At 39.6% G+C, this 23,710-nt stretch overlaps 1 protein-coding gene across 1 annotated transcript in view; it reads left to right on the top strand.

Moving 5' to 3' along the window:
• The window catches only part of lrp1bb (low density lipoprotein receptor-related protein 1Bb), a 288,538-nt gene that overhangs the window by 67,881 nt on the left and 196,947 nt on the right, over positions 1-23,710 (top strand). Inside the window, exon 2 of the mRNA XM_073473505.1 lies at positions 17,809-17,931. Within this exon, the coding sequence (XP_073329606.1) occupies positions 17,809-17,931 (123 nt within the window). The remainder of the gene's footprint in view (positions 1-17,808; positions 17,932-23,710) is intronic.

Genomic DNA, 23,710 nt, shown 5'->3' with positions numbered 1-23,710 from the left:
ATCTGTAATCCACTTCTCATCAAAAGGATCTTGAAATTGTTCAGATTTTGTCTTTGCGACAAGTATTTGTACTTCCCACCTCTGTTGCTTTGCTGCACTAGTTCATGGCTTTGTTATTTCTGCTGATGCTGATGTTCAACAGGGCGCCTAAAAGGTCACATAAGTTGTTTTATTTCTTCCTCTGCTAATCAGATCTCCCCACACTGTATTTAAAGAATGCATGTACTGTGATGCACTTATTGCACATAAATCCACAAGTTGTTGACAACCTTGTTAATTAGCTGTATAAAGGGCAGAAACCAAGTAATAAAGAGAGTTAACACGATTCCACAACAACTCGACATTATTCTCGGTCATTCGGAGCTGTAATGCCAGACTATTATTTTCACACCTAATTAAGCTGGAGTGCATATGAAAAATCACATCTTTCACTGGACATTATTTTGCATTTATGCGTATTATTACAACCGTATTTCTCTGTCCGGCCAGATCAAATCTGGTGCGTATTGTTTTCTATCTTTTATCGTTTATCATGAAGAATGTAATCAGCCTAGAAAGCTCACTGCAGATAACAGTATTATGTTGAAAATTGAGTGAAAACATGAAATTGGATTAAGCCAATGTGATCTTGCATGCGGTGTACGACATGAGAGGTTATTCGTTTTCATATGGGAGGGATCATTATTACCGTGTCTTGTCAAAACAGTCGTCTCATAATCTTTTAATCACATCTGTCTGTTTTGCATGACGGAGCACGTCTGATGACCTTTTTAATTTTTTTTCTTTCATTGCGGTGCCACATGTCATGAATCATAGAGTCGCAGAGCCGTCGCAGCCGGCGTTCACCGTCACACTGCACTTGCTCAACAGTGAGAGGAGAAGAGGAGATTGCTCATTCTATCCCTCCACCTTCAGCATCGGACACACCAAATTGATTTTAATCAGGCAATAAAGTAGATCCGATCCTCCCTCTGTTGACTCACTTTCATGCCCCAGAGAGGCCGACCCGATCGACTTTTCTGATGGATTTTACTCATAACTGCCGATAGCCCTGTTCAATACGGACAATCTCTTTCATTTTTAGTTGCATTCGGAGAAGACTGATGCTGTATTGGTGTTTGCTGTGAGGTTTCAACAGTTTTATTTATCAAATACTTTGATCCTTTAATTCCTGTATCCCGCAGCAGCTCTGGGAGAAAAAAGATGTGCAGGTCTGATTGTGTGAGAGCGAGATTCTTCTGATGCCTCATTCTGAAATTAACTTGGAAAGATACGACAGGAGCACCAAAGTGACACTGAAATATAATCAGTGTGCCTGCGCTCGGTTGGTCGCAGATACATACATTCATTTTCACTTTTATTTTTATAGCGATACTTGTAGGTCACATTTTTTAAGATAGGTGGTGACTGTCTTCTCCCCGGAGGGAGGGGGAAGTGTAATATTCTTAATCTCCAGTTCCTCAAATACTCCTTACCACCCAAATTAGTTCTGGCTCTGAAACCGGTCCCGTTCAAGATTCTTGGAAGCTTGGTGCTCTCTTTGCAAATCAACTCACATTTCAAGTTTCAAGGTTGATTTGTCATTACATTCCACACGATGTTGCATAACTAAATGAAATGTGTGTTACTCTGTCAAACAGTTATTTAGGCTATAAGCATAGTATTGTATACACCCAGGAAAAAGCAAGGTGGTAATGATCCATCAACTTTGACCGCGTTTGAGCACCACGCATCAATGATGTAAACACAGAGTCTACCTATCCTCGTCCTGCTAGAGTCCGGCACTCTGATGAGTCGGAACATGGTTGAGTGCAACAGCTTGATCAGAGGAGTTGTGTTGGAGACAGGTCTAAAGATGTAAGAACAACAGTGGCTGATTTCAGTGTGGTCCGTTTTATTTCTCTGCAACTGTACATTAGCTGGTCAGGTTCGAGAGATGCCACAGGCAGTGATTGTCTCAAAGTCTGCTGCTCTTAATCCAAATTCTTGCTTTCTTCTTCAGTGTTGAATTCATTTCTGCCATAGGCAATTTGTTTTTCAGCAACAAAGCTAAAAGGCAAAAAAATATAAAAAAACAAAACAAAACAGAAATTGTAGAGAAATTTGAAGGAGCTGAGTTTCCCCCAGTTTGAGCAGAACCATTGAAATCAAGGATGTCTTCATTGGAGGGTGTTGCACAATGACCTGTAGAATATGACATGCCACTTGATTTGCAGCTCAGGTGAAAAAAATGCTATTTATTTGGTTCCTGCTTGGCACCAACGTGCTTATTATTAAAAAGTAGATCTGTAGATTTTTACTAAAAACTCCAATAATAATCTGTAACATGTTACTGAAGTACATTAAACCAGATGCTTAGGAGGGTCCTATGTTTTATTTAATTTGTTTTTTTAACCAATAAAAACATTAGAAAATAGTCCCACTTACATTTCATCTGTCTGTTATTTGACAAAGAAGCAAATTAAAGAATCAAAGGCTCGAAGGGCGTACAGTGGGCTGACACAAAATCCCCACAGTCGGATATTCTAAGTCCCTCATTGAAAATGAGTTTCCATTTTAGAATATGACCTTTATGCAAAGTAAAAGGGCAGATGCAGCTTTCAGGTTCGTCATTTTTTTGTCCTTTGTCCTTCTTAGTTTTTGCTTCGTTTTGCATGTAAGATTTAAAGTCCTTCTGAATATGTTTGCAAAACCTGTGCATTGCATACAGTAATGGGCAGTTGGGATTTAACTTCATAAAATCAATATAGGTTCAAACGTATGTGAATACATTCACCATGATGTTCAGAAGGCCCATGGTATGTTTGTATTTTGGTGAAAAAAGTAATGAGTTGTTATATGTCATGATCAACACCACAACTGCCTGGATTTAGCTTTTATATTCCGGGTTCATTGAGGATTCTACGAGGGCTTGCATATAAGCCTATAATACAAATCACATTATATATCTGCAGGGCAAAAAGCCTGTTCTTCCTGTCCCAGAGCTTTGGAGAGGAATTTAGATATTTTCTCTTTTAGGATGTATTAATGGAGCCAGATTAGTCTTTGCTTCGGGCTGAGATGAGGAAAGCACTTCTCTGCTTTGTTTAACAAGTAATATGGGCTGCTTATCATTTCCTTACTTTCATTAGCTTTGGGACCTGCGCCGGATACTAAGCACACAGTGCACAAACACATATACGCATTGGCATGTTTATACATAATTGATATGTATTGGCCTGCAAAATGGCCCAAACACCACCGCTGTTTCAATTACTAAGGTGTAGGACATTACAGAGAGAATGAACGGTAATCATAAACAGTTACATCTGTATAATGGTGTGGATCTTCAAATGTTAATTTATGAATACTGCAAGTGATTAATCTTAATATCTGATTGTTATTATCTTATAATATATCATCTGATTCTTCTGTCCTCACCTTTCATTTACTGTTAAAGGAAAACTAGAATTTACCACAACATTGGTCTTGTTTTCATTCCTCTGGCCATCAATTCAGGTAACACTGCGCTCTAATTGCTGAGATGTAATCTAAACATTGCTAAAGAAAAGGCTCCAGAAGGGCAACAAGCAAGCAACAAACAAGCAGTCAGAGGATTATGCAGGTTGTAAACAAGCCAAAAGTTTTTCCAGATTAGCTGCGACTCTATTCAGATATAAACTGAGTAATGCTGCTAATAATTCCTTGCTGTGCCTGAGGAATTAAGCTGTGGATGATGTTTAAAGATCCCATGAAATGTGTGGAGTGCCATTTGTGTTGTTGGTATATAGTTACATGTATCTGTAAAAACAGGCAGCTTAGGGAGGGGACTTTGTCAGAGATATTGATTGCTGTTTGCAGTAGCCAGTACAGCTAAATGTGTGCCATGGAGCTAGCCATCTGCAGACTCTGCCCAGACAGGCAGCTCATGGCTCATGGCTCATGGCTCATGGCTCATGGTGAACATGGCCTTAACAGGACGGAACAACACAGTCTCCCAAAAGACAGAGGCCAGTGTGAGGACAGGGATTACATCACCAAGGTTGTTTTCTTTAACGGTTTAGCTCCTGCAGCAAATAGGACCAATAACGAGCTAATAGCAGATTGAGATTGAGTTAGCGATCACTTTAGCAACAAAGCTACTGGTACCTGTCCATCAGGAAACTCCATAAATCACCCTTGTACGATTAGCAGTAACGTTAGCAACATATAAAGCCAATTCTGTCCAGAATTGAGGCAAAGCAGCCTAAGGACATCAGAAAATACTAAATAAAACATGATCCACTTACTCCCAAATCAGTGAATAAAGTCCCCCTGAGTCCAGGATGAATCATCGAGATTTTTTTAATCTTTTTCCAGGCAGTTACTAATTCTTGAAAAAACAAACAAACAAAACATTTAAAATTCCAACAAAACAACTTTCTTGGCACTTCTTGGGCCTGATGCTGACATAGATGAGATATAGAGCAAGTCAAAAACAAACATCAATTTGGGAACTTTAAACACAGTCTGGCTTGTTATTTCACTTTATGCCTTCATTTTCTCAAACCTTGTGGTTTATTTACTGTACAACTTGATTGTCTGACATGCTTGTCCCTCCAATGGCCCTATTTTTAGTGATTTTTGGAATAGTTAATAAAACTGTAATAGAGCTACAACCACAGTACCTTTACTGCAAATTAATGCCTCATTTAAACAAGACAATACAAGGCAGAGCTTAATGCATATGCACCCTTACCGGTTCACTGTCATTGAAAAGAAACTTAATAAAATACAGTATATCAAGTTACCAAGGAAACAAAATGTGATTTCGTTTTTTTCCTTCATGAAATACTTGTTCCTTGCAAGTTTAGTATCTTCACTTATAGTTTAAAATTGCATTCAGGGACATGCTGAATACAGGGGCTGTGGTTGCTCAAATTTCTTTCTTTCTTTCTTTCTTTCTTTCTTTCTTTCTTTCTTTCTTTCTCGTTAGCCTTTTCTCTGATCTTGCTGATGTCCTTACAAACACAACAACAAAGAGCGCAAATTAAAAACCAAACATAAAAAATTGTGGCCTAATCTCTTAAAAAAAATCCCCTTTGCATATTTTTCTTCAACCTATCTGCTAAAATAGAGAGCATGGTGGCAATATGAAGATCAACTGAGGGGGGAACTCTTTACACTTTTTCATACATTCAAAGATTGACTCCACACATGATATCTGTGCTTTATTTTAGTGTTACAAATAAAAAGCCTATTGTACTGCTTTAATATGCTGTTTCACTGGGTTTGATTTATTGAGGAGAAGAACCATTTGCTCATGTTTTACTCGTATCTTTCAGGTTACATTAGAAATTGTGCGAAATCTAAAGTAAATTCCATATGTGCAAAGCAGTTTCTGTACTGTCAGACCGAATTATCATAACGTGATCCACAGCACACGTTTCCTCAAACACCTTATCACTAAAGCTCTTTCGTCACCCACCGGACCTCAAAGGAGAGCTGGATGTAATTTTTCAAATCGATTCCTTGTGTGCTGACGGTGCAGAAGTATGAGCAGCGGTATTATGTATGCACCTGCAGTAAAAACTGGCTCCTGGTTTTATCTGAATTAGCCACTTTAGAGCCTCCTGAGCAGAACAATGATCGTGATCACAGAATAATAGGGTTTGTAACGAGACCAGTGCACACACTGGTCACACTGCGACTCTAAATAAACTATACTGAAAAGCCAGAATTAGGCAATAAAAAACAATTAATTCTACTATTCTCTTTAAATGTAATGGATTATCTGTAATCATGGGATGTATAATAACATAAACTACATTTATTAAGCTAATTCTAAGTCACACATGGAAAGAACAGTGCAGTGGTCTTGGGTGGCATTTTCTTCTTTGTATGTACAAGAGTTTAAACAGACACAGCCATCATGGTTAATAAGGCTGGTTTGTGTTCTGAGGCACATTTGAGGAGACGAGTTTCCCCATTTCTAATGGAACGAAGCTAATCAGATCCGTGCGAGCTGACTCCCAGCTGTGCAACTTTGCAGAAATCACTGAGGAGTAAAGTGGAGTAAAAAAAAAAAAAAAAACTTAAATAAAGGGCAAGTCCATCTTGATCACATGCTTCTACGGTCCGGTGGCAGGCAACGAGACAGAAATGTCACATTAGCAATGCGAAGTGGTTTATTACACCGTAAAGACAGTAAAAACCAAGGTGCCGTTTGCTGATTCTGGCCTTTTTATTTAATATTGAATTTTGGCCAGTTAATCTCCTCTGAATACATTTTCTTATGTTTTAAATTCATAGACGGTTTGAAAAAAAGTATAATATTTAGTTTGCTTTTAATAATCAAAAAGGTCAAAGGTTTTGTTTTTCTTCTGGGCTTATTAGAAAAATAGCAAAAATGTACCTGATGGCGAATCAGTCTCAGAGAAAATCCTCATTTAGCCATTTATCTTATGTTCAGCTCCTTGATTAGTTCTCGTGAAGAGCTTCATGTAGATGTAAGCGAGTAGGCCTGCAGCATGATTTTGTATTTGCACTTGATTAAAATCAACTCCAGAGGGTGATTAGAGGAGAACATAAACCTAACAAAATCTCCTTTTTTCATTTGTGTTGCTTTAATTTGTGTTTTTTATTTATTCATTTATTTATTTTTTTTTTTTGTTATCACCAGTAGACTTCTGTGCTATACTTAGAATATACCTGTGTAGTGGATTTGGGAAGTCTCCCTTTAATGTAATACCCATTCCTCATTTCATTTTCCCTGTTAGACTTTGATGATATTATAGAAAACTATTGAAATACATTTCCCTAAGTGCCACAATGTTCTCATTTTTCAATTTCCAAATTTACATGATCTTTGTTCAGGTGGTTAAATTCAATAAGTCAATGCATATTCCTTTTACGTGCAGGTTTCTATCTTTGTGAGAGAAATTAGATTTAAACTTATTTGTTCAGTTTTAATGAGGTAATCCATTTTGAGGTTTTCGAGGTGGATATGGAGTTGTTAGGTAACAGACAGCTCACTGGGTGTGTGCAGTGGTACAGGAGGTGGGGTGGGGGGAAGGGAGGATGTGATCCCTCACCATAACAACTCTCAGTCCACTCTGATAATGCAGTTTAATCTGGAGGCTACACCCAAGGTACTGACATGCCCCGCAGAGTATCAGCCCCCATTGGGAAAAAAAACCCAGTGGAAACCTTGACTGGCACTTCACCCCTCAGTGATGACAAAAACCCTGTCTGCTTAAGCAGCTATTACTCCACCTGATTGGTAATCATGACATGGAGCGGGGCATAAATCCCTCCGACTGCTGCTGGTTAAGATAGAGGTCTTTGAAGGAACACAGTGATTAGGTGACCTTGGATGGAGCACAGAAAGGGGGCCAGGCGGGAGGAGGCTGGTGTGTGTGTGTGGGGGGGTGTACTTTTCTATTATTGGCAGTATAATGACACATTCTCATGCAAATGAAATTCACATACAGAGGCTACATTCAAACCAGTTACCACCTCGGACCAATTTAAAATATGCACAATGGATTTTATACAAAGTCATCAGATACACCTGAACATTCTCATGCACAGTTTATAATTTTTAATGTGTCTATGTCTATTATTGAGGTCAGAGTGTGTGGTGGTGTTGTACTGGACCCTCTCTCCTCCTAGTGTAATGCAGTCCAGTTCAACACCACTGCAAACTGCGACCTCACTAATAAACATGTAGTTATATTAACACCTCTCAGACAGAGTCATTCAAAACTGAACATTATTATCTTTGTAAAGGCAAAATTCATGGCAGAGCTGTTGTATTGGATCAGATAAGATCGTCAACCCAGTTGCCAAAATACATCTTGTCAATGTACATTTCTGCAAACCCCAGATATATATTGAAACTTGACATCTCATTATGTTGCTACTTTACATCTCTTTAGGTTAAATATTCAATGTTGACTCGTGACACTGCTGTGCCTAGCTCTCAGTCCTTCCTTCCTTCCGACTGCTACTGCTTCCTACAACCAGCACTGCTCCCAGTAGACCACACACACCAGAACTGACTTTCAGCTGTGCAATTTCAATGTCCCTATGTGAAATTTTAGCATCCCGATGCAATACAGACGTGCAGTTGTGTAAATATTTTAGAACTATTGAGTTTGTTTCTTATTTATATTGCTTGTACTGTTCTTACTGCTTTATTATTTTTTTTTAATCTTTTGTTCATATCTTGTTTTTTACTTATTTATTATCATGTTTTTTTTATTAATGCTTCTCCATTTTTGCTATTCCCTTTGCTGCTGTAATAATGGAAATTCCCCTGTTGTGGTACTAATAAAGGATTATCTTATCTTATCTTATGCTCTGGTTAGGTTTAGGCATAAAAACCCACTTGGTTAGTGTTAGGAAATGGCCATGTTTCGGCTTAAAATAACTGTTTTGGTTGCCACAAACATGGCTGGAGATGTACCAGTCAAGAACATCTGTTTTTTGTAGCCACAGACAAGCCTGGAAATTGTTCAAGGTCTCATTAAAAATGTCCAGTGGCATCTTGCTTACAAATGTTGAAGCTGTATTGTACCTCTTCAAAAATATCTAGTGGTTTGCACTCACACAACCCTGGTCTCTGTTGAACTGTGGCTTAGCAGCCTTCTCACCTGTAACTCAACCACCACTCTAAGGTTCTCTAAGGTTTCAAAACTTTTCTTTATGTTTGTAAGATTAAAGCATACTTTTTTTTAAAATCGTCCATTTAGTTGATGACTGCTTTCTAATGAATATGTTTGATACTCATACACATTTTTGCTTCACTCCAAAGTCCTGTGGGGTTGGAAATGTATTCTCCTGTATTGATTTATACCTTTAGAGTTAGATGCATATATTTTTTGTGTTGTACTCTGAGGGATTTATTCATATTTGGTGTCTGTGCATTTCTCCCTTCTAAATATTACAAATACATGATTATTCGTAATTATGATCATCTTGAGCTGAATTACTAATCATTTGGCACCCACACCTGCTCTTAATCACATGAAATCTACAGTACATCGCAACTTTCCTGACTCCATGCCGAGTTTGCCTGACGCAGATGTACTGTCAAACTGTGCTAAAAAAGAAGCTGCTAAGGAATAAATGCTCTTGTCAATCAACTAGTTGTGTTTACAGACAGATATGTGGACTTTTCCGGCTCTGATATCTCGACAGGCATCACCAATTGCAAAAGTATGTCAACAGGAACAGTAAACATAACCCAAAAATCCTCTGATATTGGCAGTCAGAGATACTAAAAATCAGCCCTATTTATAGGTTCCTGCTCGTACACTGAGCCGCACTCATAAAAAGTCAGACATACGGTGAGATATATGGCTGATTGTAAAATTTTAAGAGTTTGGAGTCATACTGTACCAAGAAGCAAAGTAAAGCGCTGTCACTCACAGGCAGTTACATGCTGTTCTTCAGAAGAACAGGGCGAATCGCAGCCAGCAGGGTAAACAAGGCGGTTTTGAGCAACGTGAAAGAGGAATCAAAAGGACAGTCTGAACGGAGATGTTGCTATTTAAACATTTGTAACTGCAGTGTGGATGTTTCTGTGTTGACAACATGTGCTTTGATCACACTTTGGGTTTGTTTATTGAGCAGCTGCGCAAGTTAAGACTTACATTTTTGGACCATTATAATGGCAAAAACGCTTAGAAAATAAGAGCCAGGGTGAGGATAACTAAAATAATCCTTTGAGTTATTACATTTCATTGGATTACAGCTCGTTGTCTTCCGGAGCCATCAACATGCTAATCCACCTGGTAATTATTTCTTGAACATGCCCACTTCTATTGTTCATTGGCCCGCTTGTCTTGCATGTTTCTGCTGCAGACTTTCACATCAGATCCAATTAAGAGCTGCACATTAACCTGACACCTTAATCAGATCAGGTGTGAACGAGCTCGGTTCAAGAGCACACTAGAAGACTTTGATAAAATCCTTGCATGTGGAGTTAAAGGTCAGCACAAAGCATACAGCGTAAGATCAGCCTTATTAATCATTCATTGTTTACTGTTGTAGGGATTTATACCAAGGAGCAGGAGGCCATTCTGCCAACGTCTTCTGAAACTTTGGTGCTCCCTTTTAATAATTTGTTGACATGCCCCCGCTGTTGTAGAGAAAACAAGAGTGACCTCGCTCTGTGGTGAAGGTCAGACAGCATCTAATGAAGGCCCCCTAGTCTTACAGCATTGATTTCTTACCCGTTTCATGGAGAAAGAATGCAGAGTTGTTCGGTGTTGCCATGAGGGATGGCCCCGGGTACGAGCTGTTATACCTCAGATACTCTAATTACTTCCCTTACTTTTACATCATTATTTTAACACAACCTGCCTGTGATATCTAAGAATTCCTTTAAAAGATTTTTTGGAGGATTTGTCGGAGAGCAGCAGAACCGGCGTGCACGTATAACGGGGAGGACTATGCGTCCAGAAGTGCTCTGACATTCTGAAATCATTCATCAGTGAGCAGGGTCACGGTCCTCTCTCTAGTCTTCATATTCTGATCAGACTTGACATGGATGGCATTTAAGTCTAAATACCACGTGGCATATGTCTCTTCTAGAGATACGCGTGCAATAAAGATTCATTATGCAGGTGTGTGGCGTCATTGAGATGCACCGCACTACATTGCATCTTTTGGCAGATTTAAAGATATGAAGATTAAGGGAGAGACTGCATTATACTGTTGTTATAGTTAATAACCTGCTTAGTTTGGCTCGTAGCCCCACGCTCATCCATAATGCATATGACCTGCAGCTGGCCAGGACGCTAAGTCTGCTCTGACACTGTGAGGGGGGTTTCAAATCACTAATCTCTTTGCGTGTACAGTATGTGGATGGAGGTGGGTTTCTAGCGTGTGTTTGTCTACTTGCAAACAGAAACTCTCCAAGTGCATTTGATTTTTTGTGGCCTCAGTTACTTGTGAAACATCTGCATGTGATGTATTTTAACCCGTGCGTTTTGATTTATGTTATACAATCACACGTGTCTTTGAGCAGAATATTCCACCCTCGTACTCTCAGAGTGTTACATATATCATCAGTCTGACATCAGTGCTTTTTCGAGGACTTATTTTGTTATGTTTAGTGTTTAGTGAGTGTTTAGCACCCTTTTTTCTCTCCACCCATCCTGTCTACTTCAGATAGTCATTTCACACTTTTCTCAAAACATTTCTAAAAAAGACAAAAGGGAATGAGAGTGAACCGGTTTTGTGCGACTTTGGGGTTTTATAAGTACCATGCTAAAAATGGGAAATGAAGTGCTGCTAAGCCAACTCATAACAAACTGTCTTGTATTGGATTGCGGTCTGGGAAATATGCTTATTTGCAATCTTGCTGGGAGATGGATGAGAAAATTAACGTGGCTCTTGTGTATATATGGTAAATATGAAGCTACAGTCAGCCTAGCTAAGCAGTATTGTAGATACTATTGAAATACATAATACAAATTGCTAAAAATGCTCTCATTTTTTTTATTTCAAATTCAAATTATCTTTGTTCAGGTGGTTTATTTCCATAGGTCAAATCATCTTTTTTATCTGCAGGTTTCTGTCTTTGCGAGCAAAATTGGTTTAAACCTATTTACACAGTTTTAATTAGTTAAATTAATCCATTTTACCACCTCCCAAAAGATATATCTAATTTGTTTAATAAAAGATAGAAAAGTAAAAAGATGAAGTTTCACAGAGGGTTAGGTGTGACACAGGGTCATTACCATCCATCTGTTATTATGCACATTTTCAATTTGAGCAAAAACCTTGAAATATCACTAAAAACTTTTTAAGCTTGGCTGAAGTGGAAAACTTGACGTATAGACAAAAGCATAATAGAAACACAGCCAAAGCAAATAAATCATGATGTACATGAAGAACACGACTTAAACATCCACTGACGACTGAAGCCTCCGCTGCCAGGAAAAGATGAAAAATGGCAGCAGACTAAACCAAATCTGCATGGAGTGATGAGAACACTGTAACATTCATCAAACTGATACAAGAAACAGAAATGCCAAATGTTTATCATGATATCTACATTGTTTTATATCGTTTGAGGTTGACTGGTGCTAACTTAATAATGTCATCTAGTTGAGCTCTTTTTTCTTCTTTCCAACCAGAGGCAGCCTGGGATAATAATTCAGGCTGAGAATCTAGCGTCAGTCCTGGGCAATCTCCACAACCACTCTGTTTACAACAGACCATGTATACTGCATATTTATTACATGTCACGTCTTTTTCTTTTATATTTCCCAAAACATCAAAATAGTTAAGAACAGCCACGTGTCTTCAGTTTCAAGAGTTGGTCAACTGCACTTCCATAATTCTATTATTCATGTGTCTTTTTGTGCACTTCTGGGGTGTTTAATTGCACCTGACATTTCCCTTCAGAGACTGGGCATGAATTTATTTATCATGACACTCTGGCAGCTCAGTGTGTGATACTTCCACCTGACAGAAAAGATGAGGTTATTAGGTCTTTTTTTTAACATAGAATGAAGTCTGGAAAATATGGTATTGTGACATGACGTGCTGATGCCGACCCTCCCAGCCTTTTTCTTTTATAACCACCAACCATATCCCCTGCTCATGATATCTGTAATTTTACAGCATTTAGTGGCACTTTCCTCCCGGGCTTCTCTCCTTTCAGTGCGCTCCCTCTGAGCCCTACCTTGTCTTTCTTTTCATCCCTCTTTCTCCTGTGCGGTTTATTTTCCTGCCACACCGCAGCCACTTGCACTGCACACACTGACTGAACGTTGTGTCGGTGTGTAGTGTGAGCGACCAATCGCGCGTGATGACAGACACAAATCATACAGTCAGGCCTACAGTTCTGAGGGACCTTACACAGAGCAGTGTTGTTTTCTCTCTGATTTACCCATTTTTAATTATTTAAATTTTAAGGCCACTTATTTCGATGAACCAATTCCTATCACATAACAGTAGTGGATGGAAACAAGCATTCATTCTCATTTTCTTTTGGTGATGTCCTCCAAATTCAGTTACAATTTGCAATACATTTGGATAAAAACTTGCGGTAGCTTATGTCTTGGCTAAATGTAGCAACTGTTTCCCTTTGCTCCCAGTCTTTGTGCTAAGTTAAGCTAACCATCTGGTGCAGGTAGCTTCATATTTACTGTATGGACGTGAATATGATCGATCTTTACAACTAAATCTTGCCAAAATGTTGAACTATTTATTTAATTTTTCTTTGTAGGATTGTGCGTGGGAAGCCGCTTGATTCTGACTCCAAAACCAAAATGTAAGCCTAATACATAATGTACAAATAGAAAAATAGTGGAAATAATTTAAATGAATTAAGAATGTAGTCAGATGCGAATAGCTTCTGATTGGTTAAAATGTGCAACATGCGTGTTTGTTATATAGTTCAGTTGAAGATATGGAGCCTTGAGAGCGCACTAGTCTCTGACCATCTCTAATATGTTTAGCATATATGAAGAAGGAAGTTTCCAGTTAATGGTTGAAGCACACGTTAACTCTGTGTATGTAACACTGTGATCCTACCCTCTCACTGAAGTTACATAGTGCAGAAATAAGTGATGGGGGGCAGAGTGGCTGAGACAGAGACACCATTCATCCTGTTACAAGACACTGTACCATCAACATAATGAAAATGATTGAAGCTGTTGGTTTAAGTTTAAATAGTTCCATAATGTTGCTTTAAGTGAGCATTTTAAGGAAAAAGACAGAGCCACATTAACACATATCATATAACAGGAAAGTCCTTGGTTCAAATTCTACTCAGGACCATTGTTTCCTCCACCAGCTGCAGTTTTCAATTAAATAATTTTGTGTGTGTGCATTTATATTTCTGTATATGCTGCATATTTCCATTTGGTTTTCAGATACACAGTATTCAGCTGCTATTTTCTCTTTTCCCCCCACACTGGCTGTTGGTCGACCTTGAGCCCCCTGAATGCAACATAGGTCTAATGGACTATCACTGCCCTGACAAGTGCACACACAGCCTTCTATGTAGAGCGGAGGAAGTTGGATGAGCTGCAAATAGCTTCTTGAAGAAGCAGCCCCTTCTCAACCTGCAGCTGTAAGATAGGCCTGACTGAGGAATATTCTCACATCTGCTTTTTTTCAGCTGTACAACACAGATGACGTTTAATTCACCAGTATGTGCACTGCACTGCAGCTTTTACAACACAGGTTTTTTTGTTTGAATAGGCCTGTGGCTTACGACTTATCCACTGAACCACATTGTGAACTGTGTGTCTGATGCAATTCAGGGGATTGTAATTCCTTAGTGGTTTGGAGCTTACCTCATTGGAATATAATATTGTTTAGAAAGATAAATGAAGACCTAAGCTCTCTTGTAATTTAGAGTTTTATAGGACTGAGCAAACGGGAGGGAGTGGAGGCTATATTGCAGAATGCAGGATGAAGAGATTTGTTGTGCCGTCTAAGTGCTCATGTTGCCGCACACCGGACATGTTTAGTAATTGGGTCAACACTCTTGAATTTATACTACATCTCAAGCAAAAAATATGTTGATCAAACATATGCTGCATTGAGTGCTAACTGCATTGTCCTCCTTCAGCAGGTTTGCAACCATCTTCCCTGTCTGCCTCCCTCCAAAAACTCTTTTGTTCCTCTGAAATTCTGGCACATTTCAAAGGCTCAATGGCTTTAATGAGCCACAGTGTTGTGCCAGTGGTGGCTGTTGGGTGTCAGGAATGAAGCTCATGATAATGTGCCCGGCTGAGTGCCACTATGTGTTCCCCACTGTTATGGTAATAGAGGCAGTCTGGGGTTTTTTTCCGCTCCTTACTGAAAGCGGCTGCAGCCTTCCTTCCTTTCTATTTGCTATTCCTGCCATCGCTTCTCATTTGATGTTTGTATAGAATTATCTCCAAAATACATAATGCCGTGTAAAATGCTCCTTCATGTATCTCATGCAAATACAGCAGTATATGGAAGAAGAACAAAAGAAAAACAGCAGTTACTTTTCCCACAGTTGTTTTGTTTGTGCCGCTGTCCTTCACAGCTGCTGCGACAGTGCGGAGAAGTCAAGGAGAGGCTGAAGGGAAAAGATGAATTGACATAAGAGGTCATTTGGTTGCCTCATATTTGCACCCTCAGCTTCCAAGGTGAAGTGGCATGAAAGGAGGTAGAACATCAATAGGAAATCGGTCTTCTCCGAGGTCCACGGGCAGTTTCTTTCATGGCTTCCATCGCCTGGCTGAGGACACGGCCCTTCTGTCAACCGACCCCCTGCTTTTCAGTGGTAATCAATTCAGCTTTAAAGGCGTAGGAGATTTCTCCCTCATAGACTTCAGCAAACTGAGCCTGCCTTTGCCAACCTCGAACCCAGCATGTGTTCATTGATGGTTTGTTATTTTGTGAGAGGGAATGTAAATAATGTATTCAGAATATTCAGGTCATACACAGTTCATTTGTTATGCACTACAGATGTTATGAGTTCAAAAAGTGCCTGTGTTTAGACTGGACTGCTTGTGCAACCCAGTCGAGAGAGAGAAATGTCTAAAATTAAACATGTTATGTTGTTACAATGTGGTGTTTATGGTCTGGTTAAGTTTAGGTAAACAAGCCACTTAGTTGGGGTTAGGAGAACATGATGATTTGGCTTACCTGGTTCTGTCGCAAACAATCACAGCTGGAAAATGTCCAGACGTCTTGTTAATAAATATCCAGTGATTTCATGCTTCCAGATGTGGAAACGCCGTCCCCACGCCACCACAATCCCCACTTCCTCCCAGTCCCGACATGAAAGTCGGCTCATGTACATATACAACAAACCACGGGCAAACCACGGATATGTTGCAAGTTAACATTTATTTTGGTAACATTTTTAATTTTATGTTGTGGCAACGCTGTGCTTATGGTCTGGTTAGGGTTAGGAAAAGATGTTTTGGCTTTGTCTCATTCCAAACTTGGAATTGTAGGTGGTGTCGTCCGCCATCCGAAAGTGTCAGCATTTGATGAGTTGGGAATGAGACTCAAAAATCAACTGCAGCATCTTACCAATAGGAGCTTTAAAAACAACCTGATTTTGTCGCCACAAGCACAACCGGAAATTGTCCCAATGTCTCATTATTAACATCCAGTGGTGTCCTGCTTATAAAATGTTGAAGCACAGTCTTGAACCAGGCAGCCTTCTGGCCTAGCTGTAACTCCACCATCATCCCCTCCACCTCCTCTTCTGAAAGTCAGGCCATAAACATTTAATGTGAACATGATATGAAACGTATTGTAGAAATGTCAATAAGGTACGTATGACATGCACAGAGTTGAACATAGCTGTGATTTGCAGAAACATAAAACGCCAACATTCCATTCTGATGACTGGGCTGGTTTCTGACATAAAATTACATGTCAGATAATTATTACTTGGAAGCAATCAATGTCACAAAATGATGTGAACCTAATTATGATTTACAACGAAACAGTCAAATCATGCACAGTCCATCATAATATTAAAAGACGGTGCTGTATTAATATTTATTGCGGCGATAATTTAATATTCATCAGGGTTGACAGCCTGTTTCACTGAAGATCAGAATATTGTGTTGCTTGATGGTAGTTAGAGGAAGCATATTTGACTGTTGGCTTTGCACAAAAGTAGTTTGTGTTATTATGAAGTTAACAGTGCTTTGGGAAATATTTGGCAAGATGAATTATTAATGTTCCACTGTTTAGAAGCAAAATAATGATTGTGAACGTGCTCCTCATGCAATGGGCTACCTTGAGATATCTCTTTTCCACTCTGCATGCATTTTAATTTATTTTCTCTTTAAAGGTTTGATGGCTTTGGTGTTCAATTTTAACCATGCGCTCCTCTTTAAAATGTGAAAAAAAGGGGCTTTGAATATTTCAAAAGAGACCTTGATTTAAATTGTAAGATTTCAGATATATTGCATCAGTGGGAATAGGAGAGGCAGAATGGATGAGATGTTTGACCTTTTCAGATTTGTCCCTGGGTAGTGAATTTGCTGGAGGGTGCCGGGACAGGGAGCAGCGGTGCGTTGAATTATCACTCTCACTGTTCAAACGCTGCAGACCTGATCTCCCACTTGCCCCACTCCCACTACTAATGGGTTAGGAACACACGGGGAAAAAGACAGAGAGAGAGTGGGAGGGGGAGCCAGAGCCTGTCTGATTGTCTGCGGGTTAAGCTTAGAAACAAATTGCCGTTTTTTGCTCGCCGCTGAGGAGGAGTAACGGCGGCGTTGAAATCTTTAGCAAAAGCTTGTGTCATTCCGCGGAATGATGGAGCTGAGTCTCTGACAGCTACCGGCAGGAAACATGTCAACACTTTGACAGATGCTCGCTTTATTGAAAGGCTATGATGACTTTTTAGTTGACTGGGCTTTCACTGAACTCCCCCAGTCCCACCATCAATTGAAAGCACAGCACCACCGAGGCAAAAAGATAAGAACAAACTTGCCAAACTGCTTTGTAATAGTTTGCCAAGGCGCAAAGGACATCATGTCTTTGTTAGAGGAGAGGAGCTGTCAAAATCACAATGTCTGGGCAGCGTCTGTGTCGTCTGCCTCTTTCGGTAGATTTTAATCGTGTGGAGAAAAAAAAGTTACGGCCTCTTGTTCTGACTAAGAATTGTGGTTTTTTTTAAAACATATGCCACTGACAAAAGGACTAACACTGCAGTACTCTATAATCATGAGAATTTTCATCAGATGAAGAAAGTGGAACCGCTCACACTCATGTTCAAGTTTACATCCAGTTTGCCGTGATCCACCTGTTCATTACCATCACCTCATGCTGCATCTTTTCTCTCTTTCTCCACCCTTTTTCATGCCATCCAAGAAGCCATCTTGTGTGACATTGGGGAGTTTCACTGTCACGACGAGGAAACCTGCATCCCTGAGGCCTGGCTCTGTGACGAAGAGCCGGACTGCCCCGACGACTCCGACGAATCTGACAGACTTTGTAAGTCACTCATTCCATCCATTGCTCACTAATGAAAATCAGCCATATGGGATTCTGACACAGCACCTCATTTGTCACCTATATAGTATAAGGGCTCATGTTAACATGCATTAAGTGATGTTCCTCCAAAAATGTATCTCTTTCAGTATCAAACACTCTCCACCTGTATGGCTTCATAAGGCATTAGAAGTGTGTGGTTTCCTGTGTCACAGAGAGCAGCAGCAGCAGAGAGAAACATCGTTTTTTTGTAGGTGTCTTTGAAGCACGCTACAATTGATACAGAAACTATATGTAACTGCGTATCAAGGTGGACAGCAGCATTGTGAGGACTGGAATTCTCTAACCATATAAAAGCTGTATGTTTCTATTTAAAAAAATGGTCAGCATGGTAGTAACTGACATAAATTTAGGTTGACCAAAGCTGCAGACTACCATCTCTCAATGCTACAGGCGTTAAGTGTTTATTATTAAGATGTTCCACTAAATATTGCTTTATGATGTCAAGACTTCTGTGCCTTTGTTGTTGTCCTCCAGGTGTTCTAGTCCACAGACATGTAGACTATGTGAACTGGAAACTTCAATGACGATAACTTTATTAACAGTTAATAGTCCTTTAACCTGAGAATAAATGTATAAGCTCCAATTTTAAACATTCAATGATCATCTCTCTGGTCCAGTGAAGTTTTCTGTCCCCAAATCTGTATCTTGTGATCAGCGAGTCACTGATTTTGTGTTTTTACCCAAACCCCACATTGTTTCAAAGACGGGAGCTGGATGAACGGCAAAATGTTATACTAAAGGGCTGCACATCCTGCTGTACGGTGAATTGATCAAATGTACAGTGTAACATCAAACTGTAATGAAAAATCTGTCAGAGCCAGATGGATGGCATGTCAGTATTATAATGCCAGGGTGACTGCTGGGCTCTTACTTTTAAAAACTCCCAACACTTGATCCAGCAATTGGAAACTTAAAAAAAAAAAGGCCAATCTTCTCCCTGAAGGTCTCGCGTTCCATAACCAGTTAAAAGTTCATGTTGGTATATTTGATTTATAGTTGAGCAGCTAAAACTGTAACACGCCAGGGAAACAAAATGGGGAAAAAACAAAGAAAATGACTGACTCTTCATATTTTTGATTTGCCGACCACATGAACTTGCAGTAGATTTGGAATGTAGTTGTTTTTTTTTATATTCTGGGATACTGTATATTAAAACATCTGAAAACTGACAGTGTTTTAAATGTATTTGTTTATTTTTCAATATAGATGTTTTAATCATATAATCGTTCACGAGGGGTGAGAACCATAAGGGCACAACTTGCATCTGACCAACTTTACAGCAGAGCCGTGCTGACGTTGTTTCTGAAATTCAATTTCTAATATCAAGACTTAATAAACACGTGACCTGCAATACACTTATATATATATTCCTTGTATAGGACTTGTAGGTTGGGTCGGTCGCCATCCTAAAGCGCCAATATTTGGGATTTAATAGATAATATGCAAGATATTTTTAATAATTTGTTTTAAATTTAGGTACTAGGTGCATGTGCATTATTTATTCAAACAGACTCTAATTGACTGATACAGACAAGGACAGGAAGCACAAAAACAGCTAATCATTTCAGACAAAAACAGAAGACTCCCAGTCCAGCAGAAAATGGGGTTATTATTAGTAGTGCTGTATTATCCAGTAAACAACTGGAAGTGGTTGTATTATGCTGCAAAGAAACCTGCTTGGCATATCCGACTGCAGTCACGTAAACCTTCATTCGTCCTTCACATCAAAATAGGTTGTGGCATGCAGGCTCGTGGGTATTATTTACACACTTCTGGGACATAGATTTCCTTTAATGGATCAACATAGCAGCAATTCCACGTTATTATGGGCTGAAATTAGCCTGAGTAAATCATGATGAGACTGTCGCTGCCACACGGCCTATCACAGCCAAAAAAACAGGCAACAAAACCAAATTATTAACATTCACTCCAGGTTCGTCATCAGTGTGATTTATTGGGTATAATTAGGACTTTATAGCTCTGGCAGTGGCATCTGTGCATAAATTGACCACAGTGTACAATAATTGTTAAAGCCCTAGTGTGCAGGAGGTCATATATCAAGTAGGCTACTTGTGGTAGGCAGAAAAGATGAAGGTCTCACTGCTTATATAACAACTATGTAATTACAGTCACCAGCTGTTTACATGTTCAGAGCTGCGTACACGCTCTCCGATGTATGAGAGGTGGCCTCTTGATGTTGCTGTTGCATGCTGACAAAATACAATAGGAGGCAGGATGTATAGAAACCAGATGGAAGGACGGCTAGTTTCTTCTAAAGGCTGCATAAGCAAATGTAGATATCATATTAATAGGATACATGCCGAGTGCTGTGTTGTTCTGCATATTTTTCCCCTGGAGGCTTTGTTGATGAAGTGAGTCGCTGCAGGTATATCTCTTGGCTACATATAGCAGTCCACCTTTAATAACTTATAATAATAATAATAATAATGACTTCAAAACGCATCACCTCATGTATCTCAGATTTTTTTCAATAAAGGGACTGTTCATTTAGAGCAGGTCTAGCCAAACATAAAGACAATGCTCTAATGTGGTCAAGACATATGAATGAAAAATGTCATGAGAAAACGTTTGTCAAGATTTTGCACTGTATAGATAAAACTGACCTGACTCGTTTAGGCGTGTTTAGAGGACAAAAAGCTTTTTTCAGATGCACGCACATTTATTCTCATGAGTGGTTCTACTCGGCATTTGAGTCTAACAGCCATACGTCTTCTGTGATTTTAAGTGATCATATCCATGTAGGGGTGGGCGATATGGCAAAAATATCATATCACGATTTTTTAAAAATAAAATCACGATTTCGATTTTATCACGATCTTAAATCAAAAAAAGAAAAACAGACAATGTAGGCCAAAGAACCTTTCTGAACAGATTTTAATTTAAATAGTTGCAGTTTTGCCAACATGTGCAAACAACGTAAACATACTAAAAGGTAAACAACACTCTGATAAAGTGCACTCTTGCAAGTAAAATATCAATGAAGACATTACTGTTTGTTTTATTCAATACAGTCATTTTAACAGGATTTAAGTATATCAAAACACTAAATAGCTTATTGAAAAGGGTCAAATAAGTCCGTCAGTGGTCGGACTATCCGACGGGGGGGTGGAGGGGGGGTCGCGGGAATTTGAACACTGTACAATTAGCGCATTTACCCTTTATTAGCAGCCAAGCGCGACCTATCCATGCGCCCGTGTGTGTGTGTGTGTGTGTGCGTGTGTGTGCGCACCCGAGAGAGACGGCAGGTGGAGAGGCTAACTGGGAGAGATGAGAGATGGGGAAACGCTGTTTTTTTTTTTAAAAAAGCGACCAACTCCTCCGTTTGGCTTTCAGCCATGGCTCTCCATGTCACTACCGCTCACCGCTACACACATAAACAAGGAGGCGGGTAAGAAAGCGCGTCACTGCCCGTAGTTCGCTATGATTGGTCGGTCAGGTTGATGACGTAATACGTTTGGTGCGTCGGTGCATCAGCATAGAACTGCAATTTATAGAATGTGCCCTAGAGTCGATCCCTACGATCTCTGCACTTTGGCAGATCGTCTACACATTCTAATCCTTCACGATCTAATATCGTCATATCGCACACCCCTATATCCAAGGTATTAAAAAGAAACATAACCCTAATGATGGCATCAAGTACTCTCAGCTTGAACTTTAGAAGTAGATTTTTCACTGTAATGCTTGACCGCCAAACCTCCTTTTTTCGTGGCAGGGGGAGATGTTACATCGGGTGTTTTTGGAACGTGACCCATGCACTGAAAGTCACGATATCTTCGCCTCTGCTGCATCAACTTTGACCATTCTTCGTCTTTCATAACTCCTTTAACGCAGCAGCTTGGCTAACTGTAGGATGAGCAAACCGCTCAGTCGCCAGGATAAAATGTTGGTAGTAAACGTTTCTGCAAACTACTGATACGTTACGATTTCTACATGCCATACGTACCATCTTGACATTTTTTACAATACATGTCATTTCATGTCGACATTACATGTTTGTAACCTGACTTTCATATCAGGAGGTGGAGGGGACGGTGATGGAGTATGGACACTTTACAACCGTGTTTGTGGCACCAACACAGGTGTATTAAGCCAAAACATAAAAAAAATGATCTTTTCTTTGCGCTAACCAATTGGATTTTTCACCTAAACCTAACCAAAACATAAGCGTGGTGCTGTCACCACATGAAATTAAAAACTGAACCCAGAGAAAGGTGAATTTGCAACATGAAGAAATGTAAAGTTTTATTTATTCTGGCGATTGGGTTTGAGCTTAACATAAAAGAATAAAATAAAAGAATAAAATAAAAAAAACAACTTTTTTTTGGTAATCAAGATGGAATCAACATTTAAGCTACGTTTAAAGTAAGTTACGTTACCATCCTATAAATGTCATATCTAGTTGTACTGAATTTAAAATCAGGTTCACGGGGCAATTCCCAGCAGATTTGTCATATCCTCTCTGATTGGTTTCTCTGTCACCTCTGATCTTTCTCCCTCCCTTCCTCTGTCACTTTGTGAAACATGTTTTAAATATAATAGATATAATATTACCTCTACACGGTTGCTGTGGGCCAAGTCGTATAATCTCCAGAAGCCAATTAATTATCACTTCGATTAATGCTGGCTCCATTTTATTTACAGTGCCTGTAGAAAGAAGCCCTTGCATATTCATCTAAGGAATTTGGCACAGCTCATTATCATGGATTATATATTGATAGAAAGGGGAATTAGATCAGCTTTGCCCTGCAAACAGAAGACAGGACTGGAATGAAACCTGCCTTTTTTAAATGATAGCATTGGCTGCAGTCACCTGTGAAGAAAAGATCCTTTATATAGGATGATATGCACTGAGCGAAGCCATAGAGGATTAAAATAAAAGCGCACAAAAACGAGGTGTAAGAGATCAGAAGTTTGATTTCAGTGTGAGTATTTGGGGCATTGTACAGAGGAATGTATTATCTTGAGAGACGAAGAAGGTAATACATTACACTCTGGTCGTCTAGAAATATAAAAATGTTGGTGCCATTGATGGCCTCTCTCCTCCCTGCTCCGACTTGGTCAGGGAGATGTAATCACAGGGCCTGTGGGGAGGAGGGGAGGGAAGGTGGCCTTGGATTGCAATACCTAGAGACTGGAAGGAGGCACCGGTTTATCCGCTCAGCCCCGGGCCTCGTGGGACTGGACAGCTGACGACAGTTATTCAGGGAGCTGGGAAAACCGCCTGCCTTCGGGAACGGCTAAAGAAAACCAAGCAAATGGCATTTCTCCAATTGTGTGCAGTTCAAGCAAACGCTTTCAGTGCAATAAAAAAGTCAAACCTCTTGGATAATCACATTTCTAGTTTGTGCATCATATTTACAAGGACGGCTAAATGTCAAGACTGTCTGGGGACATACGGATCGCTCGTTCGCTGTGCATTTGAGATAAAGTGGCACAGCCATAATTCACTTTCTGTAAATATCTTTTAGAGTATAATTTTATAAAAACTGTCGCTGCTAATGGCTGTCAGCACGCAGCTCTCCCACTGTATCGATGCAACATGCTTGCAAACACTGTCTTAGAACTTAAATCCATCATGAATCCTTCAGGAAAGGATTTCATGGACTTTTGGCTCGTCTCAGTAGTGCTGCCATGAGGAGCTTTGTGAATCTGGTGGACGTGGCGACCAGTGAATCCTTTGATTGAATTGTCACTC

This window comes from Pagrus major, chromosome 9 (genome assembly GCF_040436345.1).
Source record: "Pagrus major chromosome 9, Pma_NU_1.0".
NCBI lineage: Eukaryota > Metazoa > Chordata > Actinopteri > Spariformes > Sparidae > Pagrus > Pagrus major.
The sequence above is the reverse complement of the archived record's forward strand: the minus strand, read 5'-3'. Positions and strand labels throughout refer to the sequence as shown.